The sequence below is a fragment of the Phodopus roborovskii genome, unplaced genomic scaffold (genome assembly GCF_943737965.1).
Source record: "Phodopus roborovskii unplaced genomic scaffold, PHOROB, whole genome shotgun sequence".
Classification (NCBI taxonomy): Eukaryota; Metazoa; Chordata; class Mammalia; order Rodentia; family Cricetidae; genus Phodopus; species Phodopus roborovskii.
The window spans coordinates 15,521,583-15,542,854 of NW_026126567.1; the positions used below are offsets into that span (position 1 = coordinate 15,521,583).

Consider the following 21,272-nt stretch of genomic DNA (forward strand, 5'->3'; position numbering starts at 1 on the left):
CCTCCTCTCCAAATTCTCTTAAGAGAATTTCTATGTTCCTACCATCTGTAATCCTTTGTCCAACCTCTATTCTGGCCTGATACAGAGCTCTTTGCTATTATTTTTAATATGACTTGGTATGGGAGACATTTGAAAATTTAATTTTAAGGAACTCAGACTATGATCTCTTATTTTACTCTATTAACTATCCTTTCTCATTCTTCACAGCCAGCTTCTCCTCCCTGCCTCCTACTTAGCATTCATTCACATTTAATAATGGAGTATTATTCTACCTATGATATACCAATGTAATCCTGTGTTAACAGTCATGGAGAGGAGTGTTGACTATAAAGCAATTCAAGGGAAATTCACTGTTCCCATTTGTTAATTATTACACAGTTAAATATACATGGCAAAACTGTATACTTCTATAGTGGATTTTCTGGGGTGGCCTAGGGGTGTGGCTTCGGGTGTGTGGACAGACATGACTCCTTACAGGGAAGAGAGGGACTCTCTCTCTCACTCTCTCTCTCTCCCCCCTCCCTCTCTCTCTTGGGTTGTGGTCAGTGCATCTGCATCTAGTGTGCGGCCCCCGTCACAAATCCTCTGGCTGAACAGGATGCTGCTACAAACCCCAAAGACAAATATAATATCAACGAAACCCTAATAGTTCTAATTAATGCCAAAAAGGACACTTTCCAAAAAAAGCTACAAAATCAAATATTTAGAAAGCAAATTTTTTTTTTTTTTTACACATTTAGCTATAACATAATTTGACACAAATTAACCTGGGAATTTACTAAAACAGCAGTTTAATGGAACCGGCATTGTTCCTTTTCCTGCCGATTATAAAACAGGACATGAAATGGGTATTGTCTAAATATGTAGCATGATCAAAACTACCCCTGAAAAGGGGACTTTTCTCAGTGTCCAGAATTACCTTCCAGAGGCAGCTCAGACTCAAGACTGGGTGCCATCTCTGGCTTTTCTCTCACTGCAGGAAGCAGAGTGGTTTGCGAAGAACTTTTCTCTTGCCCACTGGAGTTGGCAGACTGGAAACTATTCCACAAGGAGGAAGTCCTGTAAGTCTTAACTCCCCACTGGAGAAAGCAATTGTCAGAGGACCACAGAGCCTGAGGTGAGACGATGTTTGACAATGTTTTTCCTGGTCTTGCAGGCTGTTTTGTGATTTGTGAAGCTTTAATAAAGGTACTCAGTTTAACTGAGTTGATCCATCTGGGTATTTGTCCCACTAACAGAGCCATTTTCCTCTTCATCTACAAAGGAAAAACGGGACCATCAAGAGAAGAAAGATTAACTCACTCAAATGCTTAAAACAGTAGTCAAACAGCAAATAATAGATAAAAAATTACTTCCTAAAATAAAGGATTTAAACACATATGTCCAGGGTAGTCAAATGTTTCTTACACATGAAAAGCCACAAGCAAAGGCAGTCTCAGCTACCAACCAAAAGAGGAACTTCACAACTGGAAAAATAAAGATATGCTTTACAATTTAAAAACAAAACAAAGAATCACTTTAAACCAAAAAAAGTCTAAATGCTCAAATTTACAACAGAGCCACATCAACCGTTAATCTGCTCTTTAAAAGGAAACTGAAACAGCAATGCGATGAAATGTTCTTGGAACTTGGTTTGAAGAGAAGTTAGGAAATACACTGCAGATCATAATGCTGAGCTATTAAAATGTGTTCTATGCATATTAATTAGTCACAAAGTAAACAAAAAGAAACCCACTGTTTTAAATGAGTCATAAATAACATTGCTAAACAGAAGACTGGAACTGTTGACTGAATCTGATACCCAGTCCTTCAAAAGAGAACAAAGGTGGTTTGGTAAAAAATCCCGCTGCAAGAAAAGCAACAGCTTTCAAACAGAAAGGGTCAAAATAAGGAGCAGTTAGGCGTGGTCATGAAGGCCTCCTCTAAGACACAGACAGCATCAAAAGTTTAAGGAAAGCTGGAGAAAATAAAAAATAACAAAACCCAAACAAGTAACAAACCAATTCCAATATCAAAACAGCAGAAACAAAGAAGTGACCAGCTATATTTAAATATTAATTAAGATAATCCATATATAAACCAGTATGGGGCATTATGCCTGAAATCCTAGTACTTAGTAGCCTGAGGCAGGATTATTCAAAGTTCAAGCCTAGAATGAGCTACAAATGTGAGACAGGTTCAAATATATAATATGTAAATGGGAAAGGCTCAATAAATGGTAGACATGATTATTATGGACTAGACAGACAAAAATGTTAATTATCAATTAACTCTTGCTTATGACTCTGTACCGTGTTTCTCTACACAATGGGATTCAGCTTGTTTTATGCCCTGAATTGAGTGTCTAATGTCTTGGAGGATCTAATAACAAACATCCTTCTGAGATGACCCAAGGAACGATGTGTTTGCAACAACCTTGTGGGATAGGTAACTCTTGCTACATTTTAGTTGAAAAGGAACTTCCCAACCTGTCAAAATTTCCCTCATCTTCTTCTGGTCTCCACAGTGGTCACATCAAAGTGGGAACTCAGTTAAGTCACCTAGACAAGACTAAACTTCTAGTGCAGCTTCAGCAAAGCCAGCCACAAATGGCTGAGGACAGCTATGAGAGGTGTGGCTCAATACAAAATCATAAGCTTTCTTAAAATATCCCCCCCCTCACGGGGGTGGTAACTTGATAGCCAGGTTCTTGATGTGAACTTGGCAATACCAAGACTGTACGTGCCATTCTAGCCCACGATGAAGACTCGAAGTCTATTCTACACACAATGGTTTTGCGTGTGCTGTGCTGGAGAAAACTCAACAGCTACAGTTTAACCTGTGCTACACTCTCAGCTCCCACGCATGTTTTTATAAAGGTGGCAAATACAATAAAACGATCTGTCAAAGCACTTGGCGATACTTCCAAACTAACGCCCAGAACCCCAACTTCATTCTGGAGTCTGTCCAGACTCAAATGCAGTCACTTTCCCACATCTACTGAACTCACTGTTAAATTGCATTTGCATTCAGAGGTCTGAATGCTGAAGACTAATTTTTACTCTCCGCTTTTACTTGCCACTACACTCCCCTCACATAACCGATTCAATGTCTAAACCATCTGAACAGAAGGAAAAAGCAGAGCTCCGCCCCCTCCTTGGACCCACTTTCCCAGGGACTCTTCAAACTAGAACCTTGAACCTCAGGGGATTCCAGTTTGTTGAGTGGGAGTGAATATACAGCACTCAGAAATGAGTACAGCTTTGCACTCCTGTACAATGCTCTGCGGTGTGTACATTAGTTAGACGAAAGAAGAAGAAAAAAAAAATCCTTAACATCTCTCGAGTCAACCTTAGCTTATTCCAGTTCTTGGAGGTACCTTTGTATTATTTTGTTAGGAACCGGGGAAAAGCGCGGAGACAGGCTTTTCTGGGTTCAAGATCTCTACCGTTAACTAATCCTGCCTGAGTTCCGGAGATGAAAGGCGCACTTCGTAATAAAGGGCCTCTAGGCAGCGCGGCCTCTCTCCCCATGGCCATTTAACCAAGCGTTCTGCTAGAACGCCTGGGAGTCCCCAACAGAACTTCCGCAGGAGGCCGGGGCACTCTCCGGGCCCCGTCCAGTGCTGATCAATAAGCCCGGCAGGCAGCCTTGCCTCTACAAGGTCCAGGACCGCACAGGACAAGCCCGAGCCCCCCTCTCCGGGCCACCGAGAACCTACCGAGCCGCGAGGCTCCCAGCTGCTGCCGGCTGCAGGCAGACCACACTCCGGCACCGCGGAGCCGCCGCCTGGCGCTCCCACTCCACCGGGGCCGGGTCCGCGGCGGCGCACACCGAACCGGGCCGCACTGCCGGGTCGCCCAGCAAGCCAGCGATTCGCCGCTCCCGCCCCGCGCCGCCACCCACGTGTGCGGCTCTCCGAGTGGGCGAGACCATCGGCGCAGGATCGGGAGGGGACACCGCAAGGAGTAGTCGGGGACAGAGGCTGCCGGGGTCTTGGACGCCCTGCACCCCGATCGACGCGTCCATAAGAGCCGTGTCTCCGCGGCTGTGTCGGGGAGGGTGAGCGCTCCGCGATGTCGCCGTGCCAGGGCCAGCCGCCGCCGCCGGCCGCGCTCTCCCCCCACCTCGGGCCGCGGTGGTGGCGCCGCGACCCCGCCCTCCCGCGTCCGTCCTTCCCTCTGCTAGCACCCTTCGCAGGGCGCCAGACCGGGTCCCAGCGTCAAGCGGCTACATCGCCGCGCTCCGTCACTGCCAGGGTCCCAGCCTTCGCGGGCCGGGGCCTCCCCCGCTGCGGCAGGACGGGGAGAAGAACCATGGCGTCCTGCGTGGGGAGCAGGACCCTGAGCAAGGATGATGTGAACTACAGGATGCATTTCCGCATGATCAACGAACAGCAAGTGGAGGACATCACCATAGACTTTTTCTACCGGCCGCACACTATCACCCTGCTCAGCTTCACCATCATCAGCCTCATGTACTTCGCCTTCACCAGGTGAGGTGGGCCCGGCGGCGCGCGGGGCGCCCGAGGGCAGAGGCGAGGGAGGGTGGCCCGGTGTGACTGGTGGTGAAGCGAGTAGCTGCTCCACGCGTGCAAGCTCACGGACACACGGCCCACGCAGCTCCTCCTCCCACCGCGCGTGCTAGCAGTCCTCTCCGCCTACTCTTCCACCTGCCACCCCTCACCTACGAATCCTACGTCTCACATTCGGTGCCTTGGGCCACACCAGGAGCTCATGCAGGTCACCTAGCCGGGTCACCCACATCTCTCGCTCTGCATCATTACCCACACGTCACTGCCGGGACGCTGTGCTCACCAACCACTTCATCCGCGGTCTGTTCCTAGCACACCGCATGAATCATTTTATGGCTGCACCGCTTTCAGGACAAACTACACACGTAAAACACACCATACACAGGCCTGGTATACACTAGATCTCCAATGAACTCCTCTGGTATTCAGTATTGTCAGGCACACACACACAGGGGCGGGCACACGCACACACACACACACACACACACACACTGCATATGTGAGGTGCACCACCCCCTTTCCCAATGCCACACCTTCTGTATGCATTGCATACAATCATCTAACATAACCTTTTCCGAAATCTCAAATGGCACCTGTCTATGCCACAGCCTCAACACACATCCCAGTGGACAGACACCTCGAATCAAACACAGCCCAATACCAACTAGCTCCAATGCACTGTACTGCATAGACTATAGCAGATCACACATCACATGGGGCAGACCCCGCCCGCCCTGTCATCCATCTCCTGGCATACACGCTGAAAGGAGATTGTGTAGTACCTGGAGACTACTAAACACTATTCTAAACAAGACACAGTGTACACAACATAACACAGCGCTTATAAGTGCATATGTTCATACTTTTCAAGGGCTTCTGCATCTGTGGCCCCTCAACCCCAGCCAAGGAGCTAATGGACCCCACAGCACACATACCCCATTTTTATTTATGATTTATATTACCTGAATTACATTTTTAAAGGGGGGGTTCATACCCTACCCACCACACCACTATGGCTTCTAAGAGTGACAGAGAGAGACTGTTGGTTTCAAAAACTGGCTGTGGTTTTAGTGGAGTTACTTATCTTTGTTCTGAGTGTGAGTAAAATGTTTGTATTCACCTCAGGGTTATGAAGACTAAACAAGTGTATGCAGACCTGTTGAGTAGAGCACCTGGTATATGATGCCCCATTCACAGCAGCTTTCTTCAGTTCCCAACCCTTTTTTTCTTTGTGATAGGATTAGACATGTACCCCAGGCTGTCCTTGAAGAATGATAGGGTTAGACATATAGCCCAGGCTATCCTTGAATCCTCACTCATTCTGCCTTAGCCTAGTGTTGTGAGCATAGGCTTGTACCCACCACACCCAGCTTCTCTTGATTCTCTTGTCCAATAATCCATCACAGTCAGGGGGAAATATAAAGAGATAAGTTGACCAGTCACAAGGACAAAGGCATGTAATGCTACATAGGAGACAGCACTGTACAACTCAAACTAAATTGCAAATGTTTATTTTATGAATCACTTCAAAGATAGAAATAGTAGGTAACAGTTATTCTTTCTTAAGGGTGCCGTGACCATCAGCATAAAGTCCCATGGTATTTTGCAGATGAGACCTATAGTCTCTGGCTTTGGAGAGAACTCCCTCCTGAGACTAATTATGGTTACATTCAACTACTCATCTTGCCAACTGATTTTACCACATAGAATATGTATGCCCACATGAATTTGTTAAGCCCCATTTTCCATATCAATACGCAAAGTGAAAATGTCAGTATTAACACCTTGTAGAATTTTCATGAGAATCAATCTTTCCTGTAGTTGTTTAGCTCAGTGCTTGGCACTGGGTTAAGTGGTTAAGAAGCATGATTTCACTGTTTGATAATGCTTTCTAAATTACATTTGTTACTGAATAGGATACACTTTGTTCTGGGATTGAGAAAAAAGGTAGAGGGACTGGCATATGAACTTAGTATGACATACCTACCTTTCACACTAGCTTCATCTAGTAAGTGGGTTTGAAATGACAGAATGGTGAGGTGGAGGGGGCTATCTTTTGAAATGTGAAAAGCAGTTACACTATTTTATTTTAGATGGTAAAAATCGATATGCCTTTAATATGATTGTAGGCCCTTTCAAAAATAGATCTGCCTTTCTCTTTTCTAAGGCAGAAAGTAATGTTCTGAAATTTTCTTTTTTATGCTATATTCTGTCTAGTTGATGCATTGTGGCAGTGAAGTATGAAAAATGAGTATGAATTTTAGCAGCTTGTCAAAAGTAATAAAAAAAAAAGCATAATCTGAACCTTGGGCTATGGACCTTTCCAGAAGTTATAGCAATTTTATTTCTTATGCTAATTTCATAAAGAAATCACACAATGAGGAACTAATTAATCATAGTTTACCTTACACAAAATTAGAAACATACTTAATAGTTATTAGTATCTATTTTTGTAATAATTTATGATCCATGTAAGTGGGATATTATAAAAATAGCTAAATTTCAGTCCAAGAAGGCTGAAAAATGTTCTTTTTTAATTTTTTATTTCTTCTTATGTTGTTTTGCCTGCATGTGTGAGGGTGTTGGATCCTCTGGAACTGGAGTTACAGACAGTTGGGAGGCACCATGTGGTTGCTGGGAATTGAACCCAGGTTCTCTGGAGAGAGCCCCAGGTGCACATAACCACTGAGCCATCTCTTCAACCCCGAAAGGGATGGTTTGTAAAATGAAAAATTTTTACTATGCTCTTTTGTAATGACTGACTGCAGTACATTATATGAACTTATAGTTAGACAATGTTCAGTGCAGTTCTTTCAAACTTTTAAAATATGGCTGAATGTTGGTTTTGCAGAGACCCAGTTCACTTGAGAGAATAGAATACTTTGGGAGTTTTTTATTACTAGGATGTGAGAATAGTGCCTGGTGAGATTACGCCCTATGATTACCCTGCAAGAATTTTGGGATGTGAAGGATTTGTTACCTCAAACAAAGGTCTGAGGTGAGGTTGGGTTTGTTCAGGAGTTCTTCTGTTAAAAAGTTCCTTTGGGTTGAGTATCACTCAAGGGTACTTATTGATGGGAGCTTAAGTACAGGGTTCGCTATTGGAAGATGGTAGAATCGTTCAGAGATAGTGCCTACTGGTAGGTTCTTATAGTCAGTCACTAAGGGCATATTCTTGGAGGGTCACTTTTATATACCGCACCCTGAAACATCACTAGTAAAGTCTTGTAAGTGGAGGAAACCTGTTCTCTTCTCTCCTACTTTAAATGCAGTCATTTGACATAGGGACTTTCCATCAGCCAAGGCTACCTAGTAAGAACCTGTCTCAAAACCAAAACAAAGCAACCCCCAAGATTACAATCACACGGGTTTCTGCTGTTGTTACCCATCATCTGAAGAGATGCTGTGAATTGGCAGCCTTGTTAGCACTTGCCAACAGGAATTGTTCCCTGTCTAGATTGCCTCATTGCAAATGGCTGTACCTATGTGATTGTCGCTCATTTGTTCTTTGGTTGTCAATCATTTGCTCTCATTTTCTCCGGATACAGAACCAAGAGAATAGACAACCGACAGAGGAGTGGGCAGATGTTTGATTTGTTTTTAAGTAATGGTTCTTACTTAATTTCCTTTAACCAACTTTGGAAGTTACACTTTTTCATTTTTCCTTGGACCATATTTCTGGCTCTCTTTGGAAGTTATACTTTTTCATTTTTCCTTGGACCATATTTCTGGCTCTCTTTAAGGTTCTCTAGGGGCTTCTCAAAGCCTTCCTGATTTTTCTCTGGAAAACACATAAAGACCCAATAGAAAATGCCTCCCAATGCTACCAATGAAGTTGTCTTTGTCCTGCTTTCCTATATCATATTTTTTCTCTATATAACAGAAGCCTTGATGTCTCTGGCACCAGCAATATTAATTGATGGCTCAAGAAGTACACAACAGAGGCTAGACCAACTCTAGAGGTAGACAGAGTATGTTAGGCTGAATTGTGTTGGGTTTCATTTGAAGTCCTCGCCATCGCTGTTTCCCAGCTATCTGAATCATTTTAAAATTAGAATTAAATAGACATTTTTTATGTGGTTTTAAACTTATCTTTCTTTCTTTGTTTTCTTTTCCCCCGATAAGATCCTAAACTTAATAAAGGCAAGAGCTATCTATTACTCTGAGGTCATCTGTAGAGAATAGGCCTTTGGATGACTCAGATGTTTATTTGGTTTCAATGGTGCCTTACCCTAAAGAGATTATATATCAAGGAATCGCTGCCTCTTGGGCTCCTCTTTAGTAAACAGTGCTAATTTAGATTGGTTCTTTCAAATACTTGTTTATTGTTTCAAATATCACGGTTTATCTTGGGATAGTATGCTTGGAGCGCTAGATTTATGCACAGGAGTCAGTTGTTTTTAAATTTCAGATAGTTCAAAAACCAGGACTGGTGCAGTGAGCTTGGTCTGCCTTGTGTTCAGTGCTGCTCATCAGCCGAGCAAACCCTATTCCATGGAGCCTACCTCTTTGCTACCTAAGGTTCACCTGGCGTATCTTTTGTAGATCTTTTGGGCCTTAGCTGTTCTCCTTTGACCATTTCAAACTTTAGCTGGGCAAATCATCAGCCCCTTGGGAGGGCGTACTCTCAGGCCTATCCGTCAGGCTCATTACCTGCCTGCCCCCTGCTGGTTGGGTAGCTGTCTGGGGAAAGGGCAAGCAGGTGTGGAGGCCCTACCTCATGGAGTAGGTTACTTGTCTTTTTGACTTTTGCTCTTCCATGTCTGCGCCCAGCGTACCCTTCAGGCTCAGGTAACTCCCTGGGTCGTCCCATACTGCTGTCTCTCTGTATCCTGGCTCCTCTGGCCCACTCACAAGCCCACAGCAGCCTTCACAGCTCATTTGGATGGTTCTTTTCCTGCACACCTTTCTTGGTGTTCCAAGAAGCACAGAGGATGACTTGTGTATATAGTTCTCAGTGCCTTTTATTATAGCTCTCATGGTTTCCTGTCAGTATTTGTTTCCTGTCAAATTGTTGAGGCCCAATATCTTTCATCCTTGGAAGGCCCAACCTCTTCCGTCATTGAAAGGATGAAGCATGTCCTATGCAAGCTTGAAAGAAGTTCTTTGGTGGATCTTTGAGCAAATAATTCTTGACCCAGCTCCCAAATTCCTTTAAGGTAGAATGAATGCTTTGTTAAAACCATGACGTCCGGTTAGCATAGGTCTACCTCATAATTTAGGATTACATTTTCCAGCGGAAGAGATGATTCTTGGTTGTGACATGATTTATCTAATTCAAGTACTCAAAGGAAACCAGAGGAGAATAGGGACACATGGCCTAGAGGTCTTTAGAGTCATAGTGAAGACTAGATCTTGTCATCTTTCTGGTTCCATGGAGAAAAGAGCCTTGTCTAAAGATCATGAATAAGTAGGGTTGTCTAGTCTTGTGGAGACTATACCCCATTTGTCCATGGGTGTCAGAAATGGAACTGACACAGAATCTGAGTCCCAGAGCTCAGCTGACTTGTCCTTTACCTGCTCTGGTCACACTCTCTCTGGGTAGTTTCTATACTACGGTGCCCATGCTCACTGAGTGGTGTTTGCAAGCCTGACTAGGCTGTTAATAGCTACTGTGGTCTCAGCAGGCTCCTGCAGGTGAGCAGAAAAAAAATCTGTCAGTGGACTCTCTAGGTTAGGCTGAGATCAGTGTCATGTTATCCAGTTCCCACCCGCTCTGCCATATCATCTGGAACATTCTTGCCACCCCACCCCCCAGTATATTGCAGATGCTTGCTGTAAACCTGCTGTGAGCACTGAGGTCCCTTGACAGAATCGGATGGTACCCGTGCCTTGGGGAACTAATGACAGTCTTGTTCACAGCTGGCACCTTTGCGTTGTCAGTGTCTGGCCAGTGCTCTTCAGCGCAGATCAAGTTTAGCAGAGAGAGAAGAGGACTTTGCCCCCACCCCCCCCCCCAGCCCATGTGATAATGAATGAGAAACCTTGACCTAGAACCTGCATTTCAAAGTCCCCCAACATAGCACCTATTAGATGAAGGAGCACATGGAAACAACAGAACAATGATGAGACATGAGCTAATGAGACGGGCCCTTTTGTACAGGGGATTCCTCTAAGTAGCAGCTGTAAGTCATTTAACCCTCATGAAGTAGAGCTTGCGACTAGTCCTTTTTAACAGAGGGGGAGCAGGTACGGAGAGGTTAAATGATCTGCCTAAGGCATTTCAGCTAGAGACTATATCCCTCATCACTGTACTGTGTAGCTTCTGCATGGGGAGCCGCGTGGGACCAGTCCTGGGACCAGGATTCATCCGTAAGGTATTGCTATGATCACCTCCCGCCTTAGAGTGGTAGGACGACTGAGCAGGTGGTTTGCTCACAGAGCAGGTGGTTTGCTCAGTGAGGCACAGAACACAGTAGATAACCATAGATAGAGTCTGATTTTCACCTGAGTGGGACTGCTGGCATCTCTAAGTATGGCCCTTTCTGCCAACTTCCTTGTTATGCATAACTGGCAACTGTCTGTGCCTCTCAACCCAAGGCTAAAATTTCTCCATGACTTGGAGTTTAGAGAAGACGGACTCACAGCAGGTCTTGAAGTATGGCCGTGCGTGCCCAGGTTACCACGAGGCTAGGTGGGCGTCCCTGCAGTGTGCATACGGCTCCTTTTGGGGACTCTCAGCCATGCTAAGTGTAAGAGACGCCACATCCTTTCTGTGCCCAAAGCATGCCAGATTGTGAAGGTAGGGCTGTGGCCTCACGGGACTCAGATTACTAACCTCACCTGTCTCCCTCCTCAGACTCACTACTGAGTTTGATTATCCTGTTCAAGAATTTCCCAGTTTATTAAAGTCCTTATTGTCTTTGTACATTTTTTCTAGTTAGGCAAATACAAAACTTCCATTGTTAATGTTGTCTCATCGTATTTTTTCCTTCCAGACATTAAATAGGCCACATTTGGTTTTGCCCAGTAATGTTGCTCAAAAATTAGAGGTTACAGGTTTGTTTTTTATCATTGATCATCGTAACAATTAATAATAATAACAATAATAATCACTATTGTTATGACTTATTATTATTACTTTGAGATACGGTGCTTGCTTTGTTGCCCAGGCTGACTTGAAACTGCTGTGTATTCCATGTCAGCCTCAAACTCCCAGGCTACTGAGCTCACCAGTGTGATTTACTCACTCAGCTTTGAGTTTATGTCCTTAGTATTAATCTCAAGTTCTTATGTTGATGTGTGTTTTGACTAGTTGGGAATTATTTTTGAATGTGTTATTGTGTGTGTGTGTGTGTGTGTGTGTGTGTGTGTGTGTGTGTGTGTGGCGTTGGGGGATTGTATGTATGTGTTGAGGTCAGAATACATATTTGTGTATGTGGAGATCAGAGCACATCTTTGTGGAGTCATGGGGACTGAACTCCAGAGGTCAGGTTTGCACACAACCCTTTATCCACTGAGCCATCTCACTTTCCAGCACTTTTAAATGGAGATTGGTGTGCTGGTTTCTGTAGACATTTATTTACATTGTTTGAAATCCAGGTTATAGCAGAGGTTTGTGTAGGGGAAAGTCTCTCTTTCAGACCCTAACACTGAATAAAGCCTGTTTCCCTGTTTCTTGAGTGGTTGTGTGCAGACATTTAGCTTATTTTCCTACATATATTAACCCTTATTTGTGCAAATAATTGCTTATCAGACCTACTGTTCTACTGCTTCATGATGTCTTTTTAACTCCATGGAACGGTTTAATTTGTAGAAACGCTCATTCTTTTTTTATGGCTGTGAGTTTTGTTCTATGAGACTAGACTGTAACTTAATAAGGTTTCTTTGGTGACTGTCTATCTTGTGTCCAGTCGTGTGTGTGTGTGTGTGTGTGTGTGTGTGTGTGTGTGTGTGTGCGTGTGCACATGTCACTTCACATACACAAGAGAGTGTCTGAAGCAGAGGTTCCCAGAGTGGAATGGCTGAGCCACAGAACATACATGGTTGTCACTGTAGACTGTAACCCACTTACCCGCCATAAAAGCTGTAAATTCATGCAACAGCAGTTAATGCACAGGGTGCCTGCTTACTTATTTCTTCATAGCTCCCCCTGCTTAGTCAGATAAAATAATGGTCTCTTGGTGTTACTTTAATTTGTTCATCTTTTCCCATGAGTGTCTTTCATTTCCTGCCCAATGGTAATTTATTCACAACCCTTTCCCCCATTTTCATGTTGATTTTGCTATGACCGTTATGCTTTGTTAGTTGGTTTTTGAAGGGAATGCTTTCCATGTTAGAACACTCAGCCCATTGTCTTCATGTGAGCCACAGGACCTTTCCTCAACTTTGGATCTTCTCGGCACTCATTACTGATTTGGTTTCCTTCACTTAATTGCTGTGCTAATATATTATTTGGTCACGGCTTCTGTGTGTTGTGCTGTGCTTCAGGAAAGTGTTTCCACTATGAGGCGGTTGACTTGGTTTTAATTAATCAAAATCTTTCGTAGACTCCCCTCTTATTTTCTAATAATACACAATATTTTGGAGTAAAGTGTGGATTGTGGAATCCCCCTTTCTTCCAACTAGCGATTAATTTTACCCTCAAGTTTAACTTGCAGCAATATATACATACACTCACACACACACACACACACACACACACACACACACACACACACACACACATATATGGGAGAGAGAGCCTGTCAAAGTCCTTCCTGCCTGCTGGTTGCCTCTGTCATGACTCACACTGACTTCCTGGGTCAGGAAAAACCCAGCAGCTGGGCATGGGAGAAGCCTCATCCTTGGGCTTCTAGCAGCTCTGGTTCCAATACCCATGTTGCATCTTCTAACCTGTACAGCTGTGAGAAAGTTACTCAACCTTCCTGAGCAGTTGTGTCATTTTTAAAATGTGGTTGATAATATCTATTTTTCATTTGTCTGTGAAAATTAGCAATAATGTTAACTGCCTGTTAATACAAACTAGATAGTTGATAAAGAGGAGCTGGTACTATCCCTGTCTCACTCACAGCAAGTGGGATGTTGGTCTTATACAGCCATTCTTCGAGACAGGGTTTCTTTGTGTTGCCCTGGCTGTCCTGGAACTCACTCAGTAGATCAGGCTGGCCTTGGACTCAGATCCACTTGCCTCTGCCTCTGCTTCTCCGATGTTGGGATTAAAGGTCTACACCACCACTGCACAACATAAATTCAGCTTCTTTTTTTTTTTTAATCAATTTTAGTTGCTTGCTACTTGTCTCCCTGTCTTTAAAATATCTCCTTCCATTCTGTTTCATGTCATACTTTCTGCCTACTCATTCTGCATTTTAAAATCTGCAGTGCTGAACTTTCTTCTCCCAGCTTCTTAGAAATTATCAATAATTCAGGAAACCTTCTTGTCTTACGTTTCTATTTTCTCCTTTGCGTTTGCTTTTCTTGAGTCCCACATGTTACCAGTCTGTCTGTCTCAATCTATCAATATAAAGCGTCCAACATAGTGTTAACATAATATCTCTTCCTTATAAACAGTCAGTCTGCAATATCTGTTGAGTGTGTTGCATGTGTCAGGTCCCAAGAACAGAAGGGAGTAAGTCCCTATTCCAGAAGTAATCTCTGGCAAGGTAGACAGGGAACACGTCAACCACCAAAGGGACCAGTAAAATCGCTGGGGTGATGGAACAGGAGACAAGTGATGTTAGAAGGACCATGCATGGGAGGAAGGCTAGCCATTTCCTTATCATTCTGCTTCTGCTCTGATTTTAAATCTCGTGATTTCTTTTTTCCCCCTCTTGATTTTCTTTTTACTGGTCACTTTCTTGTTACCTGTTTTCATGTCTCTGCCTCTTCCTACGTCCTATAGGTGTCGTGTCGTGTCCCCCGTCCCCCCTCTTCCCATTTCAAGAGTAGTTGTTACAGTGGGCCTCCCTGGTGATTTTTTTTGTTGTTGTTGTTCCATTCTGACTTTTTGAAATTTGTCTTGCCACTTCCTGTACAACCAAGTGCAACTGTTGTTATTTTTATCATCAAAAAGACAGCTCTCAAAAACAAACCTTGTGTTTTGACATCTGGGGTTTTGTTTTTGTGTTTGAAGAACAGTGGGTCTCAGATGCATGTCTGAGTAGAGTGTATGCTGGTGTTTAAGATGATCGGTTTTATTTGTATATTACTTTATATAATTTTGGTGGCGGAGATGAGCTTTGTGCATGCTAAACTCACCCATCACTCCTGAGCTGTGCGTTCAGCCTCTGGAAGCCTTTCCTGTAAGAGCTGGTCTTTATTATGAGAGTGTTGGTTTTAGGAAGTGACACAGACTGGTAAACTGTGTGTAGTGACTTCCTTCAGTGAAAGAAAATCTCCAGTGTCTGGGAGTTAGACTGTGGAAAGGGTACTGCGTTTTGGTTTCCTGTTTAGATCTGAGAATGAATTCTCTGTGTCTTCTATTTTCAGGGATGACTCTGTTCCCGAAGACAACATCTGGAGAGGCATCCTCTCTGTTATTTTCTTCTTTCTCATCATCAGCGTGTTAGCGTTCCCCAATGGTGAGTGATGTCCTGATCTGTTGAAGTTCTAATGTCTGTCATGCCCTTCTGACTCTTTGAGATGCAAGTCATCTATACCATGGGCCTTGTGTAGCAGTCATGGGCACAGACTCACTGAGCAGACTGCCTGCTCTGCCTCCCCTCAGCTCTGTGGCCCCCACTGTCCTTACATGTGTTTCAGATTTTTGGCTGAGTGATGGGGATAACGGGAAGATATTGTGAGAGCTAACTAATAATGTTAAACTCATGTGTTGGCTTCGTTTTTGTCACTATAACAAAATATACGGGGCTTTTGGCAAGGTTTCTCATCTTTGCATCATGGTGCATTGTCTCATGATGGGGTTATGTACAAGAAGGGGACCAGGGGACCTTACCTAGTAAGACTGAATTTGATTCTTTATAATGACCCTTTGATAACTAGGGTCCTGAGAGAACAGTAGTACTCATTTTGAGGACAGCACCCAGGACCTCCTGCTAGATCCTGCCTCCTACAGCTTCCACTAACTTTTAACATTCCTCCATTGGAATCAAGCTCTTGACATATGAGCTCTTGGGAGGCAAGCCACATGCAAACTGTGACAAATGCTAACTTTTCTGTAACTGTTCTTTTTGTTTGTTAGTGGTTTATTTGGGGGGGGGGATGGGAGGATGACACAAGATCTCCCTATGTATTCCAAGGCTGTCTGGAATTGACTATACAGGGTGACCTTGACTGCTTGATCTTCCTGCCTTGGCCCCTGAGTGCTGGAATCAAAAGTGATTATAGGAATATTATAGGAATATACTGCCATGCCATGCCCTACTCAACTGTTCTTTTCCTTGATATACATATATTTTTATTATTAACAGCTATATAGTACTCAGTTACTTTTTTTTTTTTTTTTTTTTGCTAAAGACAGAGCTAGCTCCAATGCTATTTATTACTTAAACAATTTGTCATCTGCTATCAGTTATCTTTGCTGATTCTGCATTTGGATTAGGCAGACATTTGATGATTATAGACCTGCTTTGTCAGGATTAGAGAAAGAAGCAAAAACCTTTCTTTCATGCTTCTGGTTAACTCATTGTAGTGAGATAGTCCTTCTGTGGCACTGACCACGCCCATTGGGGGGTGGAGCGATGGGCGGAAGTGACCTGTGGAAGGAAGGAAGTCGGAGAGAGCCGGGAAAAGCTCTCTTTCTGGCGTGACTCGGACAGGAGAGGACAGGAGAGGAGAGGATCGGGTTGAATTTCCTGGTGTTCATCTGTCTAGGTTGTAAGTTATTTCTCCCTGAATAAACATCTATTCGGCCTATTTGTTTATCCTGATCCTTATTTAATCGCGATATCTGGTGTCAGAAGTGGGATTGGGATTTTCACAGGACCTGGGTTTCACCCAGGCGGCAGACGCCGCCCCCCCTCCCCCACCTTCCCCAACGGGCAGGGTTTAACCAGGTGGACTCACCACAGCTTTGGGACATTTGCCTCTCCCTTATGGCAAAGGAGATCTTTGCAGCCAAAGCGGACCTGATAAGGCACTCACCGCTTCTCATTTTTTGCCCATTTCCGCACGGGACTTTGCATTCGCGCAGAGCCGCTCGGCACCCACCCTGCTCACTGCGCCAGCCCCAAATAACACACAGAGACTCTATTTGATATTATACTGTTGGCCAGTTACTACTTCCTTATCGGCTAGCTCTGTCTTAAGTATTAACCCATTTGTGTTAATCTATGTTTTTCCACGTGGTCTTCTTACCGGGAGCCGGCTGCCGTGTACTGCTCTCTCCAGACTCTCCATCTTGGCTCCTCCTTCCTACTACTTCCTCTTTCCTCCTTGTCTCCTAGTCCCTCCTATCTTCCTTTCCTATTGGCCAACAGTGCTTTATTCATTAACCAGTATGAGAAACATATACAGAATGACATCTCTCATCAACTCAAACCTTCCCTCTGAAGTGTTCCTTATAAGTTGCTATGTTTTGTTCCTAATCCCTTTCCATATCTCCTTTCTAGCATATATTCTGTGCTTGTTCTCTGTACCCATTTCTAAATGCTCAGTTTGTGTATTTTTCTTACACGTCTGAGATTTTTTTTTTGCCATCTTCTTTGTGGGTTATGCTCCATGAATCTTAGATTTTAAATATCATCCTTCAAGATGTATCCATCATGCAGGCTCCCATGCTTCATTAGATTGCTATATACGGCAGAGGAATCTCATTCTGTATGTTACTGGATGCTGTTGGACATGGTCTATGGCAAAGGCCTTCAGGTCTTCCAAGGTGGTGGCAGTTAAATTTTGTTTTGTTGTTTTCTTTCTCTTGTGTAGCACTGTGTTTATAAACTTATGCTAGTTTTTGCTAGTAGCCTAGAAATCAAGACAGTAAACCCACCACTCCTAGTTTCTTCAGTAAGGAACTGTAAGTGGTCTATTATTTGGAAGCTAAGTTTAGCTTTCCTAAAATTTTAGCCTGTATTTGTTTTCATTTGTGTGGTGTGTGCGCTTGTGTGTATACATTTGTAACTGTATGTGCGTGGAGTGGAAACCAGAGGTCAACAGCAGCTGTTTTCTTGGATCACTATCCAACTTATATATAAAGGTAGGCCTCTCAATTGAACCCAGAGGTTGTCAATTCCTCCAGAGATGCTCTGACTCTATGGCTTCTGCTGGGATTACAAGTAGTCCGTTATGCCGACCAGGCAGCTATGTGGGTGCTGGGAATCTGAACATTTTGGGGACAGTTTCCTTATCTGTTGAGCCATCTCTCAAGCCCCAACTTCAGCTTTTAAACTAAACTTACCTTTAAAATCTTGCACTGTATGAAAGCCTATAGGCAGATGTAATACTTTTTCTTTTTCTTGATTGATGGTTCCAATTATTCAGAGTTACTAGGAAAGGAAGACAATGTACATTATTGACCTTGCTATAAAATTTGCTAAGAACAACCCCCACTGTCAAATGCCTTTTGGCACTGCCAGCTTTCCTTTCCTTCCATAGATGAATTATTTAAGGGCTTCAGATTTTAAGCGTAGAAGGAGCTCTTGGTCATTATACAACCCGTTGTTTCCTTCAAGGGCGCCATGTTGGAATGTTGCAGACATAGCCAGCCGTGAGTTTGTCCCCTATGCTATGAGACTAATGTTCTCATTCAAAGGTGGCATAAAAAGACAGCTTAGTTCTTAGTGCTCACTTTTTCGTGAGTTGAAGGTACATTTTGTTTGTTTTCTGGTTATTTTGAGCCCAGAGCTTTCCCGAAAATTCCAGGTGAGTGTTGGTAGCAACACTGATTTGCAAGCATCTTTGCTGATGCTTCTTCAGTAACCAGGCACTGGGGTTTCTTTTACAGATGCCAAAGGCTCAGAAGTCGAGGGATTAAAGCTATTAGCAGTAGCGTTTGGTGTGACTTCTGGGTTTTCCTCCGTTCTCCAGTAATACTCTCCAACCATGCCCTCTCGTTTTGATTTGGGAAGATAAACCTGTGCTATTGGTCCTGATGCGTTACCTTATTCTTTGCCAAACCGTGCAGACTCTCTAGTCCAGGTGAACAGAGGAACACCAGTCTAGACCTCATCCAGTGTTTATAGAGGAGACAGCTGAAACCTGTGACTCTGGGGTCATCATCTGAGGTCGCCTGCCTGCCCTATCTGCCTGGCTTTCAGGCTTGAGTATGCATCTTCCTTCCTCAGCCTTGCTCCAGCCATCTCTCATGTCAGGTGCACTGTGTGGGGCCGTCACCTGACTGATAAATGCTTCCTTTTCCTTGTGTTTCAGTTCCTTCCTGTCAGCTTTTCTTTTCCCACAGTGTGGACTTGGTTGACCTACACAGAGCATGCTTTGGATATGGCAGAAGGCAGGTGAAAGTTAGTACGGGGCTGCTCTGCTACCCACAGATGGTCTGTGATTGGAAGAAGCTAGAAGATTGATCCGAGCCTTCCTGGGAAGAGATAAAACAGGAACTGTACTTCAGATAAATAACCCAGGCTTGTGAGACCAAGAACTTAGTCAAACCCATGAGAATTAACATTAACCTAGTTAACGAAAGAGCTGCACTAATCACCCAAACGCCTCTTAAAGGCCCCTCTCCCCCAGCATGACCACAGCAATAGTCAGCCTAGGCAGCAATCAGATTTCAGCATGCATTTCTAGAGCTTCCAAGGGACAAACCATATCAAACCATAGCGTCAGGCAGGCAGGCAGTGGGATTCTCTTGGAACCATACTTGCATAGCATATATGTTTACATAATTCCTTAAAGATCACTTGTTCACACTTTACATAGGCTGTAAAACTCACTTTTCTGTGTGGAAGAGTGCTGTAGAAGTAGCTTCAGGTGGTCCCTGCAGAGGGTTAGGAGCCTTCCCATCAGCTCCAGCTTTCAGGCTGCTGACCTTCCTGGGAGGCAGCACACAAGGGCGCATTCTCAAGTAGAATATATATTACACGACTCATCTCTGGCTCCAGTGTTGTTACCCTATTCTCTGTTACCCTATTCCCAAATGAATTAATGAAAATGAACGTGAGAAGGAGACATGCCTTCAAGAGGGTGGTATACCCAGAATGCTTCTGTTTTGGCAACTTCATAGGCATTTATCCTTGACCTATTAAAGGCTGCTCCAAACGCTTGTATGTAAGTCTGTGTTTGCTCATGACCATGTGCCTCATCTTGTGTGAATTCAGATATAACATCAGTGTGGTAGTTTTGGTCTACTTTCATGGCCAGGGCTCTGTGACTTTTTTTTTTATAGAGTCTAAATAACTTGAGTACCAGAATGCTCTGCTCGGAGTATCTTAAAGGATAAGGAAATCGTTTACTCTCTTACATAAAATCGAGTTAGAGAGGCCCTTGAGCTTGGATAATGCAACAGGTGGCTATAGAGACCCACATTCTTCATCCCTTCTCTGTCATTGTGAGGAGTTAACCCTGGGCCTTTCCGCCCAGATGGCCTTAAGTATTGTCCAGCAACAGCTGACTGAGCTTGGATGGTTTTCTATGTTATTAGGAGTGAAGCGACTTGTTTTTGATTTTTAATCATTGTGGTGTGTATGGTAGGTGTGCGTGGATGTGCCCGTGTTGATGTGGGTCATGTATGCTTTGAGTCGGTGATAAGCTTGGATGTTGGTCTCTTTGTTGTTTACCACTTCATATGTCAGGGCATGTGGTTTGTGAGCTTCTGGAGATTCTTCTGTCTCCGCCTTCCACCTCAGCATCGGAACTCTGGGATTATAAATGTATGCTGTTGCAGTCAACTTTCTGGGATTTGAACTCAGGCCCTCACATCTGCCTAACAAATGGTTACCCAGGAAGACACCTCCCTCGCCTCCTGCTTTTGATTTCTGAGATATGATCTAGTTGTGTAGCCCAGGCTGGCCTTGAATTCCTAACCCTCTTGCCTCAGCTCCCAGTGCTCTTAGGCCATAGGCTTGTGCCCTAACACTGAGCTTGAAGACTTCCTTCTTGGAACCCTTTTCGTGTACTTGTCCTCAAGTCTTGTGGAATTGGGTCATGTACTTTTTCACCTGCCCAGAACAAGGATTTATAATATGCAGAGCCCAGTGGTCAAATAGATGTCCAATAGGAGTATGCTGACTGACAAGTCTCAGGGGACTAGGATTACCTCCGATTGTTTAGAGTGCACCCGAGTTAAACAGGAGAGATATGGACACTCACTAGAATACCTTTGACTGTGTGCGTGTGTGTGTGTGTGTGTGTGTGTGTGTGTGTGTGTGTGTGTGTGAAGATTCAATTCCTAGGCTTCTTCCTAGTCCTGTAAGGAGGCATCGTTCTATAGGGAGGTATAGTATAAGCCCTTGGGAGGCCAGGAAAGGAGAGGGTATGATGTCTTCATATCCCCTGCCATCTCCTCCTTTCCTATTCTCCATTCTTCTTTGTTTCCTTTAGCAGACGAATAACAACAAAACCTGGAAGCTTTTAAGTTCTACCTCTATCCCAGGATAGCAAATGATCAAGTGCAAGTTTAATTTTAACTAAACCACCCCATCACTGGGGTTAGATGCAGCCCATTTGAATCTGCAGTTGGGTATGAGACTTCTTACAAGAGGACCTTCCAGTGGCTCTTCTAGCTTTTGTGGGCCCTGGGTATATTCCCTGGAACTCTGTGACCTCTCGTGACTGCATCTCAGTGACATGATTATACCATTGGCAGACCATGTGACTGGAGCCAGATTACTTAATCATTCTAAGCCTGTTCCCTCACTTGTTCCCCAAACCTGCCCACAACACCTACTTGATATGATTGTTTTGAGCA

The 21,272-nt window shown here is 44.0% G+C and overlaps 2 protein-coding genes across 2 annotated transcripts in view; one reads left to right on the forward strand and one right to left on the reverse strand.

The window, feature by feature from the left end:
- Positions 1–902: 902 nt before the first annotated feature.
- Positions 903–3,982, reverse strand: LOC127235240 (transcription termination factor 3, mitochondrial-like). Its single transcript, XM_051202473.1, has 2 exons — positions 3,701–3,982; positions 903–1,256 (listed from the first exon to the last, which is right to left on the reverse strand). The coding sequence occupies exon 2, from the start codon at positions 1,254–1,256 to the stop codon at positions 903–905; it is 354 nt and encodes a 117-aa protein (XP_051058430.1). The 5' UTR covers positions 3,701–3,982.
- Positions 3,983–4,202: 220 nt separating this feature from the next.
- Ptdss1 (phosphatidylserine synthase 1) overlaps positions 4,203–21,272 on the forward strand; it is a 46,777-nt gene continuing 29,707 nt past the window's right edge. The window contains exons 1-2 of the mRNA XM_051202486.1: positions 4,203–4,474; positions 14,942–15,033. Coding sequence (XP_051058443.1) covers positions 4,296–4,474; positions 14,942–15,033 — 271 coding nt within the window. The 5' untranslated portion in view covers positions 4,203–4,295. The remainder of the gene's footprint in view (positions 4,475–14,941; positions 15,034–21,272) is intronic.

Bases quoted from the DNA above. Each gene is read 5' to 3' on its own strand.
- LOC127235240 (XM_051202473.1), bottom strand. From the start codon at position 1,256: ATGAAGAGGAAAATGGCTCTGTTAGTGGGACAAATACCCAGATGGATC.